The sequence below is a fragment of the Rhincodon typus genome, chromosome 6, assembly GCF_021869965.1.
Source record: "Rhincodon typus isolate 14 chromosome 6, sRhiTyp1.1, whole genome shotgun sequence".
NCBI classification, from domain to species: domain Eukaryota; kingdom Metazoa; phylum Chordata; class Chondrichthyes; order Orectolobiformes; family Rhincodontidae; genus Rhincodon; species Rhincodon typus.
In genome coordinates, this window is record NC_063337.1 from 61,307,840 (window position 1) to 61,327,376 (window position 19,537).

Here is a 19,537-nt window from a genome sequence, read left to right on the forward strand (position 1 = left end):
TGAGATATATTCACCATTGCCTCATTCTATGAGCACAGTTTTATATATTGCATTATAAGTTGTAACGATCTGGTTAAAAACCCACTGGTATAGAAATGAAGAGACGATATTTTACAGTACTGAACTTTTAAATTGGCATGTCCATGTAGCACTTTGAAATCCTGGCACCTGTAGTTCATGAGGAGGCAGACTGCTGCCTTTTCTGCTTCAGTGCATTAAATAGCCTTAGTGAATGACCCCCTGGGACTTGAGCCCTTTTGCAACCTGGTACATGGGACCATCTTTATTTGTGCAGGACCTGCTTCTGCTTTTGAGACTTTGAGGATTCCTCATGTTAATGTCAAAGGAGTTGAGAATCCACTATCAAGGAAAAGAATATTCTGAGAACTTCTATGTTGTTCAAATAAGACCAGAACAATGCCAGTAATGCTCAGCAGGTCTGTCAGCATTGTTGGAGAGAAAAACAGAATTAACATTTCAGGCCTCTGACCTTTCACCAGAATGTCTCGTGGGTCTCATTATTCTGTCATTTTTCTTGGTATGGTCTTCAGACAGATGATCTTTGACTTTTCAAGTCCCATCTGCCCTTTCCTGCTTACCTGGGTTGTTTAGTCACCTGGAAATCAGTCCAGGCAACTCAGTACCATCTATCAGTCTATCTATCAGTCAATATAGCTCATGGGTAATGCTTTTACAGTGGACACTCACACCTCCTACATCTATAGGGTTAGTTTTAAGCAACATTGTAGTCTTCACTCTCTCTCAGTGGAGAATGTCAAGTGTTCACATACTGGAGACATTGTCCCATTCAACACATGGTTAGAAGCCTTCTGTAAATATGCAGAGGATTAAACAGCTTCTGGAATCTCTGTGATGGATATCAACAGGTTTCAAGTTATTATTCCAGCATCTGCCCCTGTAACTGTAAATGCTTGGGCTTACCATCAGAGTGAAGCTAAGCATCACAATACACATCAATGGCCTCTAATGGTCAGTGGTCATAGTTGTCACTATCCATATTAACAATTCATATATATCTTTGCCATGCACATCAGCTCTAATAACCATTCTAATTGCATGTCAGTGCCCACTGAAGTGAGAGTGCATGTGGTAGTGGTGGATGTTGAATCATCCTCTTAGTCTTGCATTGCCAGAATTATCATCAGTTCTGTATCCAGTCAGGGACATGTGTGAAAGAGACAGGAGTGATAATGTTATCATACTGTGTCTTCAATCAAGTCCTGCCTCCTGTCAATTTGGAGATCCCAGTGTTCATCGGGGTTTACAGAGGTGCCGTAGTTAGTTTGATTGCATCCATCATGTTGAATATTCTCTATTGTCTCCACACATTCATCAGCCTCAGCAACTGACTTCTCTGCTGAGATTCATCCTATTTCCATGGCCTTCAACTTCTACTGGAATCAAATCAGTTGGGAGTGGTGCACTAACTCCGGTTCTTCTCCATTCCATATTGTTGTGAACTTGGTTCTTGTACACACACATATGTACACATTCTTCTCTCATGGTCCAGATATTTTCATCAATCTGCATCACTTTCTATGTCCATATTTACACTACTAGGAGGCCTGGTGCAAACTGGTCATTCGGTTCTCTGAATAAAGCAAACTACTCTGACTGACTATGGTCCTCCAGTGTAAAGCTGCTCTGATGTCTGGCCATGCCTAATGCTTTTGGCAGCAATCTCTACAGCATTTCATAATCATGATAATTGATGATCTGTAGGACTGCAAACCTGCCATTATTACTAATGCTCACCTGGCCAGACTTATAGCGGTTAGTTGAAACTGGTTTGAGGAATCATCACACAACTTGAGTGACTTCCAGACCTTGTTTCTTTATTAGAGCTAGTAAGAACTGTCGATGCTAGAGTCAGAGATAACACAGTGTGGAGCTGGAGGAACACAGCTGGCCAGGCAGCATCAGAGGATCAGGAAAGTTGACGTTTTGGGTCGGGACCCTTCTTCAGATTCTCCTATACCCTGTTTGTTAAAGACATTTCATAGCCCCTTTTAGCCTTCCTAATTCTGCGTTTAAGTTCCTTCCTACTTTTTCTATACTCCTCAATGACTTTGTCAGTTTGTAGCTGCCTAGATTTATCATATGCTTCCATTTTCATTTTTCCTCAAGGACAAAGGTGGGAAGTTATGCGTGGAAACACAGGAAGTGGGAGAGATTGTATCGGTATTCACTGAGGAGAAGGACATGACTGATGTTGAGGTCAGGGAGGGGTGTTTGAATACACTAGAGAATGTCAATATTTTAAAGGAGGAAGTTTTGGATATCCTAAATTGCATTAAGGTAGACAAGTACCTAGGGTCAGATGGGATCTATCCCAGGTTACTGCAAGAGGCAAGGGAAGAAATAGCTAGGGCATTAGCAGATACCTTCACATTCTCTTTGACCATAGGTGAAGTTCCAGAGGACTGGAGATTAGCCAATGCTGTTCCCTTGCTTAAGAGAGGAAGCAGGGATAATCCAGGAAATTATAGGCTGTTGAGGCTGACAACTGTGTGAGGAAGGTCTTGGAGAAGATACTGAGAAACAGGATATATGCACATTTGGAAGAAAATGGGCTAGTTAGCGACAGACAGTATGGTTTTGTATGGGGAAGGTCATGTCTCATCAACATGATCGAATTTTTTGAAGAGGTGACAAAGATAATTGATGGGGGAAGAGCTGTGGATGTAGACCAAAGTCCCACATGGCAGACTGGTACAAAAATTAAAACCATATGGGATTCGGGGTGGGCTGGCTAGATGGATACAAAACTGGCTTAGTCATAGAAGACAGAGGGTAGCGGTGGAAGGGTGTTTTTCAGAATGGAGATCAGTAACTAGTGGTGTTCCACAGGGATCAGTCCTAGGTCCTCTGTTGTTTGTAGTACATATAAATTATCTGGAGGAAAATGTGGGTGGTCTGATTAGTAAGTTTGCAGATGCTACAAAGATTGGTGGAATTGGTGTTAGTGCCAACGGTTGTGAAAGGATACAACGGGGTATAGATAGATTGGTGATTTGGACACAGAAATGGCAGATGGAGTTTAATCAGACAAATGTGAGATGATGCATTTTGGAGGATCAAATTTAGGTGTGAATTACACTGTAAATGGCAGAACCCTTAGGAACATTAACATACAGACAGATCTGGGTGTGCAGGTCCACAGTTCCCTATAAGTAGCAACACAGGTGGCCAAAGTGATTAAGAAGGCATATGGCATGCTTGCCTTCATCAGCTAAGGCATGGAGTACAAGAGTTGGCAAAACATTTTGCAGCTATATAAAACCCTTGTTAGGCCACATTTGGAGTATTGTGTGCAGTTTTGGTCACCACATTACAAAAAGGATGTGGAAGCTTTGGAGAAAGTGCAGAGAAAGGTTCACCAGGATGTTGCCCGGTCTCAAGGGCATTGGCCATGAGGAAAGGTTGAAAAGACTAGGATTGTTTTCACTGGAAAGACGGTGGGTGAGAAGAGGCCTGATAGAGGTTACAAAATTATGCAAGGTATAGATAGGGTGGATAGTCAGAGGCTTTTTCCCAGGGTTGAAGTTTCAATTACAAGGGGGCACAGGTTCAAGGTGAGAGGGCAAAAGTTTAAGGGAGATGTGCAAAGAAAGTTTTTCACGTAGAGAGTGGTTGGAGTCTGGAATACACTGCCAGAGGAAGTGATGCAAGCAGGCACATTAGCGACATATAAGAGGGGTCTAGATGCTTACATGAATAGGGAGGGAATAGCGGGATATGGACCAAATAAGGGCAGAAGGTTTGTTTTTTAGTTTATTCAGGGCATGATGTTTGACACAAGCTTAGATGGCCGAAGGACCTGTTCCTGTGCCATACTTCTCTTTTGTTCTTTTAATGAGTTAAATACAGTGTGTTTGTATGTGAGGTGGTTTTGTGGTTGTATAGGTTGATGTGTGTGTTGATAGAAGTTTCTTGGGGTAGTCAGGTGGTTAGTGTGGTCCGTAAATGCTATCCAATCATAGAAAACACACCTAAATATCTTACATTCTGAGCTTTACAACTTACTGAACAATCCTGAGTGGGCTGAGCATTTCATTAACAACCAGTTTAAAATCAACAATCAGGCTTACAATGTGGCTCATGTATCCTTGCTAGAAGCTTACATATATTCTCATGAAGGTCCTGGCCCTTTGCAGGAAAAATAATTGGTCAGCCCTTGAACCTTTTCAGTTAAGCAAAACTTGCATCTTCTGTGGCATATCTCAACCAATCAGTATGAGTTTGCCTTTTTTGATATGAAGGAAAGCTTTGATGTAATTGTTCACTGGTGCATTCCCCATTGCATTGCATCTGCTAGAGTCCACCTGCCAATGAATCTGAACTCTATTTCTCATGTAGTAAAAATTGGTGTTCCTTTTGAAATTTGGCACTTTATTACAAATGATAAATGAAAATTTAAAAAAACAACTTGGGGCAACCTGCCCTGTTTTCAGTAATGCATTTGCTTTCACTTAAGGTTTGTTCATTCAACTAAAGTGTACAAAATCCTACTAGAACCTTTACATTCTCATCTTAATAGAAACCAGCTATTGGTTTCATTTTACGTTGAGATATGAATCAGAGAACATATCTCTTTCATCAACAGGAATTAATTACAATCAGAAGTATCTTTAAATTAATTAAGACTACATCTAATTTTTATAACCTAGGAACAAAGCCTAGTATTTCAGCTTTGAGAAGATATGCAGTGTTTGGACATCCAGAAACCACAAACAAAATATTTTATTGAGGTAAGTTATCTTCTCTAATTATTAGCTCAATTAATTTTACACTGATCCTGGGGAATTAATTTTATATTCGCTAAACAAAATGTTTTTTTTGTAAAAAGAAAGGAGGAAACACAGTTATTTCTCTATGCTGCTTGTAGTTGTTGCATCTTAACTGATCCTTCTTGGTATCTGAACTGTAGGACCTTGTGCTTTCAAAAAAAAAGCAGGATTTATTTTCATAAGCTAGGTCCTTTAGTTTTAACAGTTTTTTTAAACTAAGCATAGCTACTAATGGGGTGTTGCCTCCACACTTGTCTGTTGCACTCTGATTGAAGCAGCAACTTTATGGAAAAGATCTGACTAGGGAAATGCTTTGGCCTATTTATTCTATTAGACAACACAGAAGATAAGAAGTATTATCAAAATCTCTTAGTTCTTATGTCAACACTCCTCGCGGTGTGCGACAGTAATCTGTGAATGCGATCTCTACTCATCTTCAGGCAACTTGAGCTGAACAACCCTCTGGTAATGTTTCCATGGAAATCTTTGGGACATTTTTCATGACAATAAGGTTGCTACGTAAATGCACATCTTTACTGTTAGACAACTAGTGCATTTATATGACCCTTAAAACAGGAAAATGTTTTATGAAGCTACACAGAAATGTGTATCAGACACAAGAAGCCAGGTAGGGGAGAGTAGAAAGAGGTGACTAAACCCTTGATTAAAGAAGTCTATTTTAAAGAGTTATTGAAGGAGGACAGAGAGTTAAAGACTTATTTGGAAAACAAATAAATCCAAGCAATTTGGCTTCATTCCCAAGAATTATGACCAACTGCCTTACAACAGCAAATTCGATTCCTCAAAATCTGGAATGATTTTTAAAGCATCTATCCACAATTCTTAGTACCCGGGAACAATCATTCTACTCTGGTGTTGGCTTATTTTAAAACACATCTATTCCGCTATGGAGGCTGACAGCGGGGAGATGTCTTGAACTGCACCCTGTCCTTCACCTACATCTGCGGCAGTTACCTGGCGCTGTGAATGTGACTGACGGTGATGAGAAAATGGTTTGTCAGGTAATTTTTAATCAATTACACAAACACTTTTACCTATCAACTTCTGTTTAAGGTTTTGTTGTTACATCGAAATGGGATTTCTGCATTGGACGTGCTTTATTTCTTTAACTTTGCGGGAGCGCGGCTTTGAACCCATTTTGTTTGACTTGACAGTATTACTGGGACAGAAATTGTTAATTTACTATCCACATCCCTCGACTTATATAACTAATGTGGCCGTAGTGGAGTTGCTGTCTTCCAGATCGTGATCTGATGTTTGAAGTGTTCACGTGGGGAAAGCTCCCATCACTGTGGTTGACACAATAGGATCATACTTTAGCCTGACAGCTCTATTACCGCTATGACTGGCCCTTCCAATCTCAATCCTTTCCCCATGGGATGAGTTTTCGCTCTTCCAACAATTTGCCCATCCTGTGCAATTCGCCATTTGATTCATACTCCCCTTCCGATGGCTATTACATCAGCTGGCCTTTCCCCTTAATTCATCATTCTGGCAGCGGGTCGAGAGATTGTTTCTCGGCAGAGAGGAAGTCCGGAAAGCAGAGATAAAGGATATCGGCGTCGACTTCGATCTAATTAATAGTGAATGCATAACTTGCTGGCGTAATAGATTTCCACCTATTAAAAACCTCGCCACTCTAAACGGGTTAGTTCGGCTTTTCCAAATGGCAACATTACTGTAAGGATCTGGTTATTTCTGAAATAACCAGTTCGTCTTTTTACGCCGTCCCATTCTTAAATCCTATGGCGAGTGAGCGAAAACTTCCAGTTATGCCAGAAAATGTGTCGGCAAGGAATTACTCGACTTTCGCCAGCTCTGCCATGCTAGGAGGGACTTCTCGAGCTCCCTGGGCAGTGACTGCGCTGTCCAGCGCGCTGATCTTCACCACCACCGTGGACATCCTGGGAAATTTCTTAGTCATCGTATCTGTCATTAGGAATAAAAAATTGAGAAATACCGGTAAGTCAAACGGTTCTCTCATGCGCAGCAAGTTTGCATCCGACTTCATGTGCAAAAGTCATGTGAAACAGCGTTTCATACAGCGAGATTGCACCACAGTTCAGTATTCGTGCACCGCTGTTAACGTGACAGTGTCGACTATATTTTTAAAGCAAACTTTACCTAGGTGAAGTTCTGAATTTAGATTGAACTTGTAAGGACTAAGCACTTGTCAAGGGAGCAGCAGCTTTGCTATAGTAAAAGTAAACAAGGACAAATTGTTTCATGTTAACTATCACTTGATAGTGGCTGTTTGGAACCTCTAATCAGGATCAAAAACGAGTGCTGGAGAAACACTTTAAGTCTGGCAGCATCTGTGGCGAGAAAATAGCTAGCGTTACGAGCCCAGTGACCCTTGTTCTGACGAAGGGTCACTGCACTTGAAACAATTACTTTGTTTTACTTGATGTTGATTCTTGATGTTTCTCTGGTACTCTCTGCTTTTGTTTCAGAATTCCAGCATCTGCAGTTCTTTATGTTTATTTTACCACTAGTCAGGAGTTAACTAACAACAAATATTGACCTGAGAGACAATTTGGGTAAATAACAACAGACCAAATTGTTGTACTAATAGCCTCCAAAATTATGGGGCCATGTCAAAGGATCTAGCGAAAGAAAGAAAAACAAAGAGTTATAATTTAAGATTTTTGAGAAGATTTGTAACTCGGATTGTTGATGTATTGAAATGAGTAATAGTTGATGACATGAGCAATTATCACTCATTTCAATACACATGGACAAACAGGGACATTAATTTGTCTGGGACAATGTAGCCATCCTAGGACAAGCCAACCAAAGGTATGTACGAGAATTCCTGGAGGTCTGGCACTCAAATCGGAACTCCATTAACAAATATGTAGAGCTGGATACCATATACCAACCACTGAGAAACAAATCCGGAAGTGATGTCATCCACCCCACCAAACCGAGATACATGAATAACAAACGGGACAGAATACCAATGCTTCACTGGAGGCGTACTGATGATGTTACCTAGTACGGTGACAAAACAAACAAAATTACCAGCTCAGCAAGTAAGTCAACAACCACAGGTCAGTGTTTAGTTTTGCTCTGTAGTATCAACACACACATCCCAGCACTGCTTCACTGGCTCTGGTTCCTAATTCTTCTCACTGACCTTCAGCTGTAAAGGATTAGTTCAAATGTTCTCAATGGTATACCATAACCCATTAAAAATTCTGAGTTCCTTTTTAACGTGGTGGGATATATGTCTAAAACTTGTTAGACAACAACATCTACATATAACTAATAAAATTTAATTAATACATTGGCGGAAACCTCAAAGTGTGAGAATTTACTGCCGGTAAACCTTACTTTTCTGCAGCAACATTTCACTGATCAAATGCTACAGCTCCCACTCTTTGGCATGAAAACAGGCAATACTACAAAAAAGTGTGAATATGGAAACTCAGCATGCTTCTGAGTGGCGATCAATTCATCAACATGTTGTACGACAGAATGTTAGGAAGCAATTCCTGATATTTTATTAGAAAAATGGCAAAATCTTGATCTGCAATCAGCCAAAGTGAAGGAAAGGTCAAGTAGCTATGAGTTGCTTCTTCACATGAGGAATGAAAATATTTCTGGAGTGTACTCAGATAGCTCTGATGTAGAAGGGAACATAGAAGAAACTGGCAGATATTAAATCACATTCTGGTCTCTCAGCTGACAGGTTTATAAAATCATGAGGGGTGTGGTTAGGATGAATAGCAATGGTCTGTTTGCCAGGGTAGGGAAGTCCAAAACTAGTGTGCGTAGGTTTAAGATGAGAGGTGAAAGATTTAAAAGTGACCTGAGGGGCAACCTTTTCATGCAGAGTGGTGTGTGTGTGGAATGAGCTGTCAGATGAAACGATGGAGCACGCACAATTACAACATTTAAAATGCATCTAGAGGGTACATGGATAGGAAACGTTTGGAGGGATTTAGGCCACATGCTGGCAAATGGGACCAGATCAGTTTAAGATACCTGGTCAGCACAGAGGAGTTGGACCAAAGAGTTTGTTTCTGTGCTGTATAGCTCTATGACTATCTCTATGTGTTATCATTGAGGATTTAAAGATTGGAAGACAAAAATGTCTTATAAGAAAGCGAAAGTGTTTAAACAATTAACTACTTAATGTATTTTACCAAATATTATATTAACAAATCTAATAAATATTTTTCCCAGATATTTGTGTTATTTGAATCTTTATGGCCTGTTCACACATTTACATAGATACTTTTTCAACTTCAGTGTAACTAATCTAACAACATTTTTGAAACTTAGTTTTTTTTGGCATTATCCAATCTCTGAGTTAGTCTTGGTCTCTCCTTCTGATCTCTCTAAATGCCATTTCGCTGTTCCAGTGTCTTGTACAGTTATGGTTGTCTAATTGCATCCTGTAAGATACTGTACTTTTCTGATTTGGGTTGTTTTGTGGATTCAATTATACTGATAGTGTGTGAGTGTAAAAACCAATCATATATACAAGACAGATATTATTTCAAAACAGACGAAGTATCCTTGTAGCTATACTTCTTAACTTGTAAACCACAGAAGAAATTTTTTATAAGATGAAAAAGATATCCTGGAGTCATTGACACACATATCCTTTACACCAAGTCATCCTCTCCAAATTTTGTAGGCAATTACACAACATGTCTTTCAGCTTGTGTTATTATTTTATCTGTTGCGATTCACACTTGTCTTCTGCAATGCATGTCAGTTGAAAACTAGCTTCTACTTGGTTTTCTGCTTGACTTCCTATGTACCCTATATGTTATATACCTATGTAATTCCATGTACATACCACATGAATCTCTCATGCATACGTTAGTTGTATTCAACTGGCACATACTTCTTGCAATGAAAGCAGAATGCCAAATTTATTAATGTAAATAAATGTATGTTGTTTTGATCTCTTTGTATATTGTCTTATATTACATTACTAGCTGACACTTGCAAAATATTTTATGTCAAATTAGTATCTTCATTACAATCGCACTTTATGTCCAGAATTTTGAATTATTCTTTCACTAAACATTTTAGCAGAATCAAAATGTCTCATTCTAGAAGATTGACTGTTGCTACAACTCACTTGGGTAGCACATCTAAAATCAAATTCTATTATTCTCAGACAATATTTCCCTCCCCTCCCTTGTCCGCCTTCTGCAGGGACTGTTCCCTCTGGGACACCCTGGTCCACACTTCCTTCACCTCCAACACCTCCCCACAGCCCTACGGCACCTTCCCCTGTAACCAGCGAAGGTGCAACACCTGCCCATTTACCTCCTCCCTCCCCACTATCCAAGGGCCCAAACATACCCTCCAGGTGAAGCAGCACTTCACCTGCACTTCCAAGAATCTAGTCTACTGCATTCGCTGTTCACAATGTGGTCTCCTCTACATTGGGGAAACGAAGCGTAGACTTGGCGACGGCTTCGCAGAACATTTACATTCTGCTCGCAAAGAAGACCCTGAACTACCTGTTGCCTGCCACTTCAATGCACCACCCTGCTCTCTGGCCAACATCTCTGTCTCCGGCTTGCTACAGTATTCCAGTGAAGCCCAACGCAAGCTGGAGGAACAACACTCATTTTCCGCTTGGGGACCCTACGGCCCTCCGGACTCAATATCGAGTTCAATAATGCTAGGGCCTAAACTCTCCCATGTCCCAGCCCCCCACCCCACACACCAGGCCTTGTTACCACATAGCCTGCCACTACACACCCCCTGTTGTTAGTCACTAACAGTCCCCATTAACAACTATTCACCCTCCCAGCCTGATCGTTAGCAACTCCTTTGTCTAACTGTCTTTCTCTCTCTTTGGGCTCTATCCTATCGTTTACTCCCTACCCCACCCACCTCCCTATTTTCTGCATATAAACCAATGTTTTCCCAGCCACCATCAGTTCTGCGGAAGGGTCACCGGACCTGAAACGTTAACTCTGTTTTCTCCTCCACAGATGCTGCCAGACCTGCTGAGCTTTTTCAGCAACTTTGTTTTTGTTCCTGTGTCTATTATTCCCAGAATCATTACAAATATTAAAGATTTTGTGCAAGTGTGCAAAATCCCCCAACTTACCTGTCATTTGTACCCAGCTTGTTAGAAAGCTCTGGCCAGGTTTCTATACATAATATTAATGAATGTTTATAATAAATAAATAGATGCTAGCTATAGATAAACAAATATGAATTGTCAACATATGGTTCTTCTAGTTAAAACTCTGCTTCCCCCCTTTCAAACTCCCCCTGCACACACACATAGACAGACACAAACAAAACACGAGTGTTATGGGCAGAGGGAAATAGTTCACTAGTTCCTGTCCGTCCAGTTTACTAAGATGATCCTTTTGTCTTGTTGGAATCTTTTGCTCCTCGATCTCCCTTCTCCAGGTATTATCACTTGTTTCCATGAGGCACAAAATGACTGGTTCACACATGTAAAGTCTTTGGTTAAAAGCTAAAGCTTACAGCAAATTAAGGGGAAATAAATTGACTTTATGCAGGCTTGAGGGTTTTTTTTTACTGCAGAGAAAAGTACTGTTTTCATCCTTGTCAGATGTCAAATGGCTTCTGCCCAAACATTCACACCCACAGCTTTTCAGCTACCTGAGAGCCAATTACATAGTTGTGACTAAATAAAACATAATTGTGAAGACAGGCAGATGGCCTTTGTCATCAAGAACTGGTTATCACTCTGCAGACTAATCAGCTACTTGTTGCTGACTAAATTTCTCTTTGTAGAGATCCCATGGTTCCAGTTTGTCTGCAGTCAGCTCCTTCACTGCTTGAACAAATAGCCTTGTGGGTTGGACAGGTTGTTTTAAAATGTACAGCAATCCTTTCCAAAATGCTTGTTTTTTCTTAATGATTGACCTTTTCCCATTTCAGTCCACAGTCAAAGATACAGAGAAATGAAAATATATGTTCTTTAAACTGTAGAGAAATTCTGGAGAACACAAACTATTTTGTATCAAATCTACTTAATTGATGCTAATGTATTCTTCTCATTGCCCTTTTATGAATTTCTCATTAAAATCTAGGGAATCTTCATTTTAAGCACAAAATTTAGCTTTCAAACACTAAGTTGTATCAAATAATTGTCTCCATCATTTTTCCACACTTCTCCTGCAACATTTCCAACCATGTAATTGCATACAATCAATGATATTCCACTCATGCCATTCAATTTAGTTCTTTCTCCCTCCCTTCCAATCCTCATCCCACCCATATTCATATTATGACCCTGGGGTTCAGTTAGCTGGACAGCTGGTTTGTGATGCAGAGTAATGCCAACTGCATGGGTTCAACTCCTGTGCTGGCTGCGGTTACTATGAAGAACTCTCTTTTTAAACTTCTCCTCTTACCTGAGGCATGGTGACTTTCAAGTTAGACTCTGACCAGTTATCTCTCTAATGAGAGAGCATCCCTACTAGGTTCCTCGCAGGAGCAATCCCATAGAATCCCTATAGTGTGGAAGCAGGCCATTCAGCCCATTCCGTCCACACTAATCTGCTGAAGAGCTTCCCACCCAGACCCACCCCATTCCTGTAACCCTGCATGCTATGGGCAATTTAGCACAGCCAATCCACCTAACATGCACATCTTTGGACTGTGGGAGGAAACCCCAGCACCCAGAGTAAACCTACATAGACGCAAGGCAAATATTCAAACTTCACACAGACAGTGGTCCAAGGCTGAAATCGAACCCAGGTCCCTGGTGCTGTGAGGCAGCAGTGCTAACCGCTGAGCCACTACGCTACTCCAGTTATACTTTATTATTCAGCAAGATTGACTCTACAGTACTAATCAACTGCTATATGCATTTCTGCACACAAGTCTTTAAATACTCCACATTGATCCTCTCACCAGTATAGCCATTTGGCCAAGATATTCAGATCAGGGTCAAAAGTCCTATATTCATCCCTGATCAGATTAAAATGCAGCCACTGACCTTTAGATATCTTCTGCACTGGAGTTTATTTGACAGGGGGCTTCTTGTGACAAGCCTCTCCAGGAATCCACAAATCCAGCAGTGAAGAAAACCTTTGTAGAAACCACACCCTCTTTTGTAGTGGTCAGTGTGCCATGTTGTATGATTTAAATCCCCAGCAGCAGCGTGAATCATCTTGTCAGTTTCTGTGAAAAGAAAGTATGCAAGATGGGTGTGGAGTTTGGGTACTGGATGGTACAGTGAAATGGGTGTAGGGTTCCAGGGCAGAGGGTGCCAAGTAAATAGGTGGATGAAGTGCCAGGGTGCTTGGTAAGTTATAGAGTACTTAGGATGGGGTTAGTTTGGAGCGGATTGATGTTAAAGCCAGCACCATGAGGAAGTGGGAGAGGTCATCTGGGATAGAAGGAACTGCAGATGCTGGAGAATCTGAGATAACAAGGTGTAGAGCTGGATGAACACAGCAGGCCAAGCAGCATCAGAGGAGCAGGAAAGCTGACATTTCGGGCCTAGAGCCTTCTTCAGAAATGGGGGAGGGGAAGGGGGTTCTGAAATAAATAGGGAGAGAGGGGGAGGTGGATAGAAGATGAATAGAGAAGAAGATAGATAGAGAGGAGACAGACAGGTCAAAGAGGCGGGGATGGAGCAGTAAAGGTGATTGTAGGTGCGGATGAAGAGGTCGAGGGAGGGTAGGAGGCCTTGGGGTGGTGCCCAGGAGGAGGGGCTGTTTTGGAGGCGGGAGAAGGGGTCAGTAGAGGGACGGTTAGGCTCACGGTTGAAGAAGTAAGCGCGGAGGCGGAGCAGCGGAACAACTGTTCAATGTACAAGCGTGTGCGGTATTCGTTGATGTGTGGGTGGAGGGGGACAAAGGTGAGCCCTTTACCTGACCATTCGTCCTCAGTAAAGGGGTGGTCTGGGGGAATGGTGAAAACTTGGCAGGGCTGTGTGCTATTGTCTCCTCTGGAGCAAGTGTGTGTTTCAGGAGTCACAGGGAGAAACGCTTCTGAAGGATCTCAATGTTCTGAATGTAGACATTGTCACGTTTGGGGCCAAATTGGGAAGGCCTGAATGTGGACTGTAATCCATTGGGGATGATCTGGTTCCGTAGGCAGGTACTAAGAAAGGTGATGTGGCTGTAGTACCTGGTTTACTTAAGGACGTGGTCGAGCAGTTTCAAGGCCGAAGAGATTACGAGAGAGTTGCAGTGGGAGAGAGATCCACTGAGGTTTTGCTGGAGGGAGGACGGTAACTTCTTCAGGGTAGGCATCCTTAGAAGAGGCTTCGCAGTGGGGTTAAAATTGTTTCAGAGATAGAAGGAACTGCAGATGCTGGAAAATCTAAGATAACAAGGTGTAGAGCTGGATGAACACAGCAGGCCAAGCAGCAACAGAGGAGCAGAAAAGCTGACGTTTCGGGCCTAGACCCTTCTTCAAAAATGGGGGAGGGGAAGGGGGTTCTGAAATAAATAGGGAGAGAGGGGGAGGCGGATAGGGGTAGGGTGTCAGAAGTGAGGTGGGAGCTGGTGTTGTGTTCGGCAGTGAGGAAGATCTTGTCAGGTCGGGCACTGAAGCATTTTATCAGTGGGGAGTCAGGTTGGCATTGTTGAGTGTCAAGTCCTAGGAGGAGATCAGGCTAGCTTTGGGTGTGTTTGGTTCTGATTAGTTAGGAAATCAAGGCTTCAGGGATGTAAGGGCCAGGAAGAATTGGGCTAGTGGAATCATCTTTGATGAGTGGTGAGGTTGGTTGGGGATGTGATTGTCAAGTGTAGGGACATTATAAAGGGACAGCGCAATGTAGCTGGAAGGGTGAATAGTGAGTCAGTATGTCAGTGAGTACATGAATTGGTGATTCAAATGTGCAGGTTAATATTTACTCATGATTTAGAGTAGGTTTTTAATCTTCTAATCTTTCCTGGGTAACTATTAAGCTGGACAGAGTCGGAATTCTCTGAATTGTCTGACTTTTGAGTCTCTTTCTTAGAGTTCCAGCCACAGGGGAATTACCCACCAGAATCTTCAATTTCCCAGGCAATTTCCACGAAGCCTGCTGTGTGTTGGATTCTGCAAGGTGCGAACAAACAACTCCAGTCTACACTGCTTTAATGACTCTCTAGCATCAAAATGTCTGGGCCATCATATGTGTGGGCACGTAGTCACAATGATATTGGAATTTATAAGCGGACACTATGCAACAGCTGCAGATAAATTCAACAGAGGAAGAAACTCTCAACCAGCATCCAGTTATCTAAATATGGAACTTTGCTATGGTGATTTGAGGGACCAGAAGGTTGGAATATATAAGCTTTCCCACAGCTTAAGGTGACTAATTACCTCGTTCTATTAAGTCTAGTGGTTCACTGGCTGCCTTTGAAAATTTTGAAGAATATGTCTCTCTGTCAGGCTGGACAGGCTTGGGGAATGATTGTTAGATTTACTTACATGGAATTGTGAGCAGGATGAACCTGTACCTGGAATCAGGCACAGGCAGAATGGACAATCATGACAATGCTGCCTCTTGTGAAGGCAACTCATTAGAATTCATCAAGGGCCAAAGGGCCCGCTCCTGTGCTGTACAGAGTCCTTTTTCTGATGGTTTCACATTTGCAGATGGCAGGCACGTCTGTACATCCCCAAAGTAAAGGAAGTTACAGATTAAACAGTTGTATCATTTCAGGATGCAATTCACAGGGGCAGAAGGTCACCTCAACCCAAATAAGGTCTCAAGGATACATTGAGTCATAGGCTATACAGAATGGAAACAGACCCTTCAGTCCAACTTATGCATACTGACCAGGTACCCTTAATTAATCAAGCCCCATTTGCCAGCATTTGGCACATATCCTCCGAACCCCTCCTTTTCATATACCCATCCAGATGCCTTTTTATAAGACAACACTACACATTTTCCAGCCACTGGAGAGCCACAATGAGAAATACTAGGTTACTTTCATAAGTGGAAGCACCAGCATTATAAACAAGGAGTAACACATTTTGGAGTTAATACTTAGTTGTGTGCAATAAAGTTTAAATGTGCTCAGAAAAAAAAATCTGCTTATAGTTTTGGATAATATATCAGCAGTTAAAATGAACAGGATCTTACATTCTTTTAAGGTAGCTAGCACAGAAGTGAGGAGGCAACAGCCTGGTGTTATTATTGCAGGACTGTTAATCTAGAGACCTAGGCAATGTTCCAGGGACCCAGGTTCAAATCTTGCCAGGGTAGGTGGTGAATTTGAATTCAATAAATGTCTGGAATTAAAGAGTCTAATGATGACTATGAACTTATTGTTGTGGACAAACCCATCTAATTCTGTAATCCCTGTTAGGAGAGGCAAGTGCCTTCTAGCCTACACATGATTCCAGATCTGCAGTAATGTGGTTGACTTTTAACTGCCCTAGGGGTGGGCAATAAATGCTGGCCTAGCCAGTGACACCCTCATCCCATGAATGAATTAAAAAACAGGCCATTTTGTCCAATTTGTCTATGCTCGTCTTTATGCTATACACAAGGGTCAGCATTGATAATCAGCAAAATAGTACCTTATTTGTCTCTCTCACATTCTCATCTAGCCTCCCTGATAAGCACCAATATCATTCCCCTCAGTCACCCTCTGTGATAGTAAGCTCTAAATTCTCATCCCTCTTTGGGTAAAGACACTTTTTCTGAATTTCCTAATGAATTCAATGGTAACTATCTTGTCTTACTGCCCCAAGTTAAATATTTCTCCGGAACTTTCTCTTTCTACTCTCTCTGCTAAGACATTTTATAGTTTAAAACACATATATAAATCACCAAAATTTTCTTTTTCAAGAAAAATGAGACCGAACCTCTCCATGAAGTTTTCTGAAGAAGGGTCCTGACCCGAAACGTCAATTTTCCTGCTCCTTCTGATACTGTCTGGCTTCTGTGCTCCTCCAGCTCCACACTGTGTTATCCCCAATCTCTCCATCCTGTCTTGATATATATATCTATGTATTTCCAGTATTATCCTTGTAAATCTTCTTTACATCTTCTTTGCTCTGTTATACTTTGTATATGTGGCATTCAGAGCTGGACACAGTACTTTAATGTGCTGGAATATGCTGCCTGGGAAAATGGTGGAGTTGGATTACATAAGAGGTTTCAAAGGAAAGCTGCACGTATATTTGAAAGGGCTGAAATTAGAGGGCTACGGAAATAGGGCTGGAGAATGGGACTAGCTTGGTGGCTTTTTCAGACATGATGGGTCAAATGGCCTCCTTCTGTACGATAAAATTCTGATTCTATGATAAGTGAGATCCTAACAAGGTTCAATTAAGTTTTAATATGAGTTGCTCACTTTTTAATTCTATCCCTTTGAAATAAACCTTAGTACCGTCTTATTTTTAATAACCTTGCTAATGTGTGACATAGCCTTTAGCGATTGGCCCATTTACATTCCAAGTTACTTCAGTTTCTCTACATTACCTTGACTATTTCACTCCTCAAATTGGCATCATTGACAAAGTTAGAATCATACTGATTCAAAGTTGAAATTGATATTATAAATTTTGAACAATAATTACCAGTTCACATCCTCTGCTACAGTGAAAATCTACCTGTTTCTCCAACTCTCTGCTTCAGAGGTTCAGAACAGTTCTGAAGAAGAGTCACACTGGGCTCGAGGTTTTAACTTTGTTTCTCTCCCCACAGGTGCTGCCAGACCTGCTGAGTTTCTTCAGAATTCTCTGTCTGTTCAGATTTTTAGCATCCAGAGTATTTTGCCTTTATATGAATAACCTAGCTATTCCGTAATACAATTTGTGTGGATAGCTGGACAGAAATGGGTGGTGTATTCTTTTACAGATGTTAATAAAATGCTATGAAGGATACTATCTTCAGAGGGTTGTGCACTGGGGGCAGTCCCCCTTCTTTTTCACTTATTGTCCCAGAACCCAACCCTCGAACATCCTCACCCACCTCTATGAGGTTTTCAATCTCTCCACACCCAATGCACCAGGTTTATCCGAGGCCAGATTCATATTTTCCTGTCTGTGGGCCTGCAGAACCAGCAGCACATGTCACTAAGCATGTGAGCTGCCAGGACTGCTGGAGCTGCCAGCTAATCAGATTGGCTGACACATCCAGATGGAGGGACTTCCTCTGTCCAGCACTTCAGCCTGCCTTCAGTATGTTATGACTGAAGGGTGATCTTTCCAATCTATAGACTTGCCTTTGACATTATATTGAATCCTCCATGTTTTTTACTAAAAGAAAATCAGTGAACAAGGAAAGCAATGCATTTGCTATCTTTTCCTGAAATTCATCTGAAATGCAAGAATGCATAATTATCCTTGGCCTTACCTGTACCTTTCTCTGTAATCTTCTCCTGACTTATAGCTGTCAAAGACATCTGCAGTCCTCTAATTCTAATGTCTTAAGCATCCCAGATTTTAGTTGCACCACCACTGGTGGCCAAGTGTCTCTGTGTCCAAAGCTCTGGGATTCTGTCCCTACATCTGTCCATTTACCCTCTTACCTTCTCTACACTGCTCTTTGACCAAGCTTTTGGTCATCTGTACTTAACATTGCCTTATACTGTATGCTACAGCGAATAAATAATGTTTTGAGGATTAATTTTGTATTTTGTATCACGGTAAGAAAGGTGCCGTTGTTATTTTAATAATTATGAGAAAATAATAAAAGTTAGATTACTTCACTACTTCAGGCATTTTATTGATTGGTTCGCTGTTAATTTAAGCCACCTAGTAGTCTATAAATGAAGGCATGTTTTGATTATTTTTAGAGTACCAGTTAATTAAAATCTTCCCAACTACCAATGTGAGATTCACCAGCTTATAGTTTCCTGGATTATTCCTATTTCCCTTCTTGAATAGAGGAACAGTATTAGCTCCTCACCATTGGCTAGCAAAGATACAAATATCTTGGTCAAGGCCCCAGCAATCTCCTCTCTTTCCTCTCTCAACAAACTGGTGTAAATACCATTGGGCCCTAGGGACTTATCCACCGTAATGCACTTCGAGAGACCCAATACCATTTCTTTCTTGATCTCAAATGCCTTAGCATATTAGCATGCTCCACATAAATCTCACTATCTTCCATAGACCTCTGCTGGGTAAATACCGACACTAAGTACTCATTTAGGATCTCGCCCACATCCTCTGCCTCCAAGCACAAGTTCCCTCCTTTATTCTTGAGTGATCCTACCTTCTCCCTAGTTATCCTTTTGTTTTTAACGTATATATAGAATGCGTTGGGATTCTCTTTAACCCTACTTGTCAAGGTCATTTCATGGCGCCTTCTGGCTCTCCTAATTCCCTGCTTGGGTTCTTTCCTACTTTCTTCATATTTTACTCACAAGCCCTGATTGATTTTAGTTTCATAAACCTCATATATGCTTCTTTTCTCCTTTTGACTAAATTCATTAACTCCCTCGTTATCCAAGGTTCCTTTACATTGCCATTCTTGTCCTTCCTCCTTACTGAAACATGCTGGTCCTGAACTCTCATCAGGAATTTAAACAATTCTCACATGTCAAATGTGGAATTGCCTGATAACAGCTCCTCCTAATTAACACTCCCTGGCTCCTGCCTAATACTGATGTAATTTGCCTTCCCTCAATTTAGTACTTTAGTACTGGGTTTAGATGATGTTTGGATTTAAGGTGGCAGTATTGGTAAGTGTGTGAGGGTGTTATACATTTTAGGTTCGAGTCTTGAGAACCAGATTGCTGCTGGGTAAGATTCTCCAATTTTGCTTCCAGTGTCAA

At 41.3% G+C, this 19,537-nt stretch overlaps 1 protein-coding gene across 1 annotated transcript in view; it reads left to right on the forward strand.

Annotated features, from left to right (window-relative positions):
* The first annotated feature begins 6,604 nt into the window (after positions 1–6,604).
* Positions 6,605–19,537, forward strand: part of mtnr1bb (melatonin receptor 1Bb) — a 45,160-nt gene continuing 32,227 nt past the window's right edge. The window contains exon 1 of the mRNA XM_048598109.1: positions 6,605–6,794. Within this exon, the coding sequence (XP_048454066.1) occupies positions 6,605–6,794 (190 nt within the window). The remainder of the gene's footprint in view (positions 6,795–19,537) is intronic.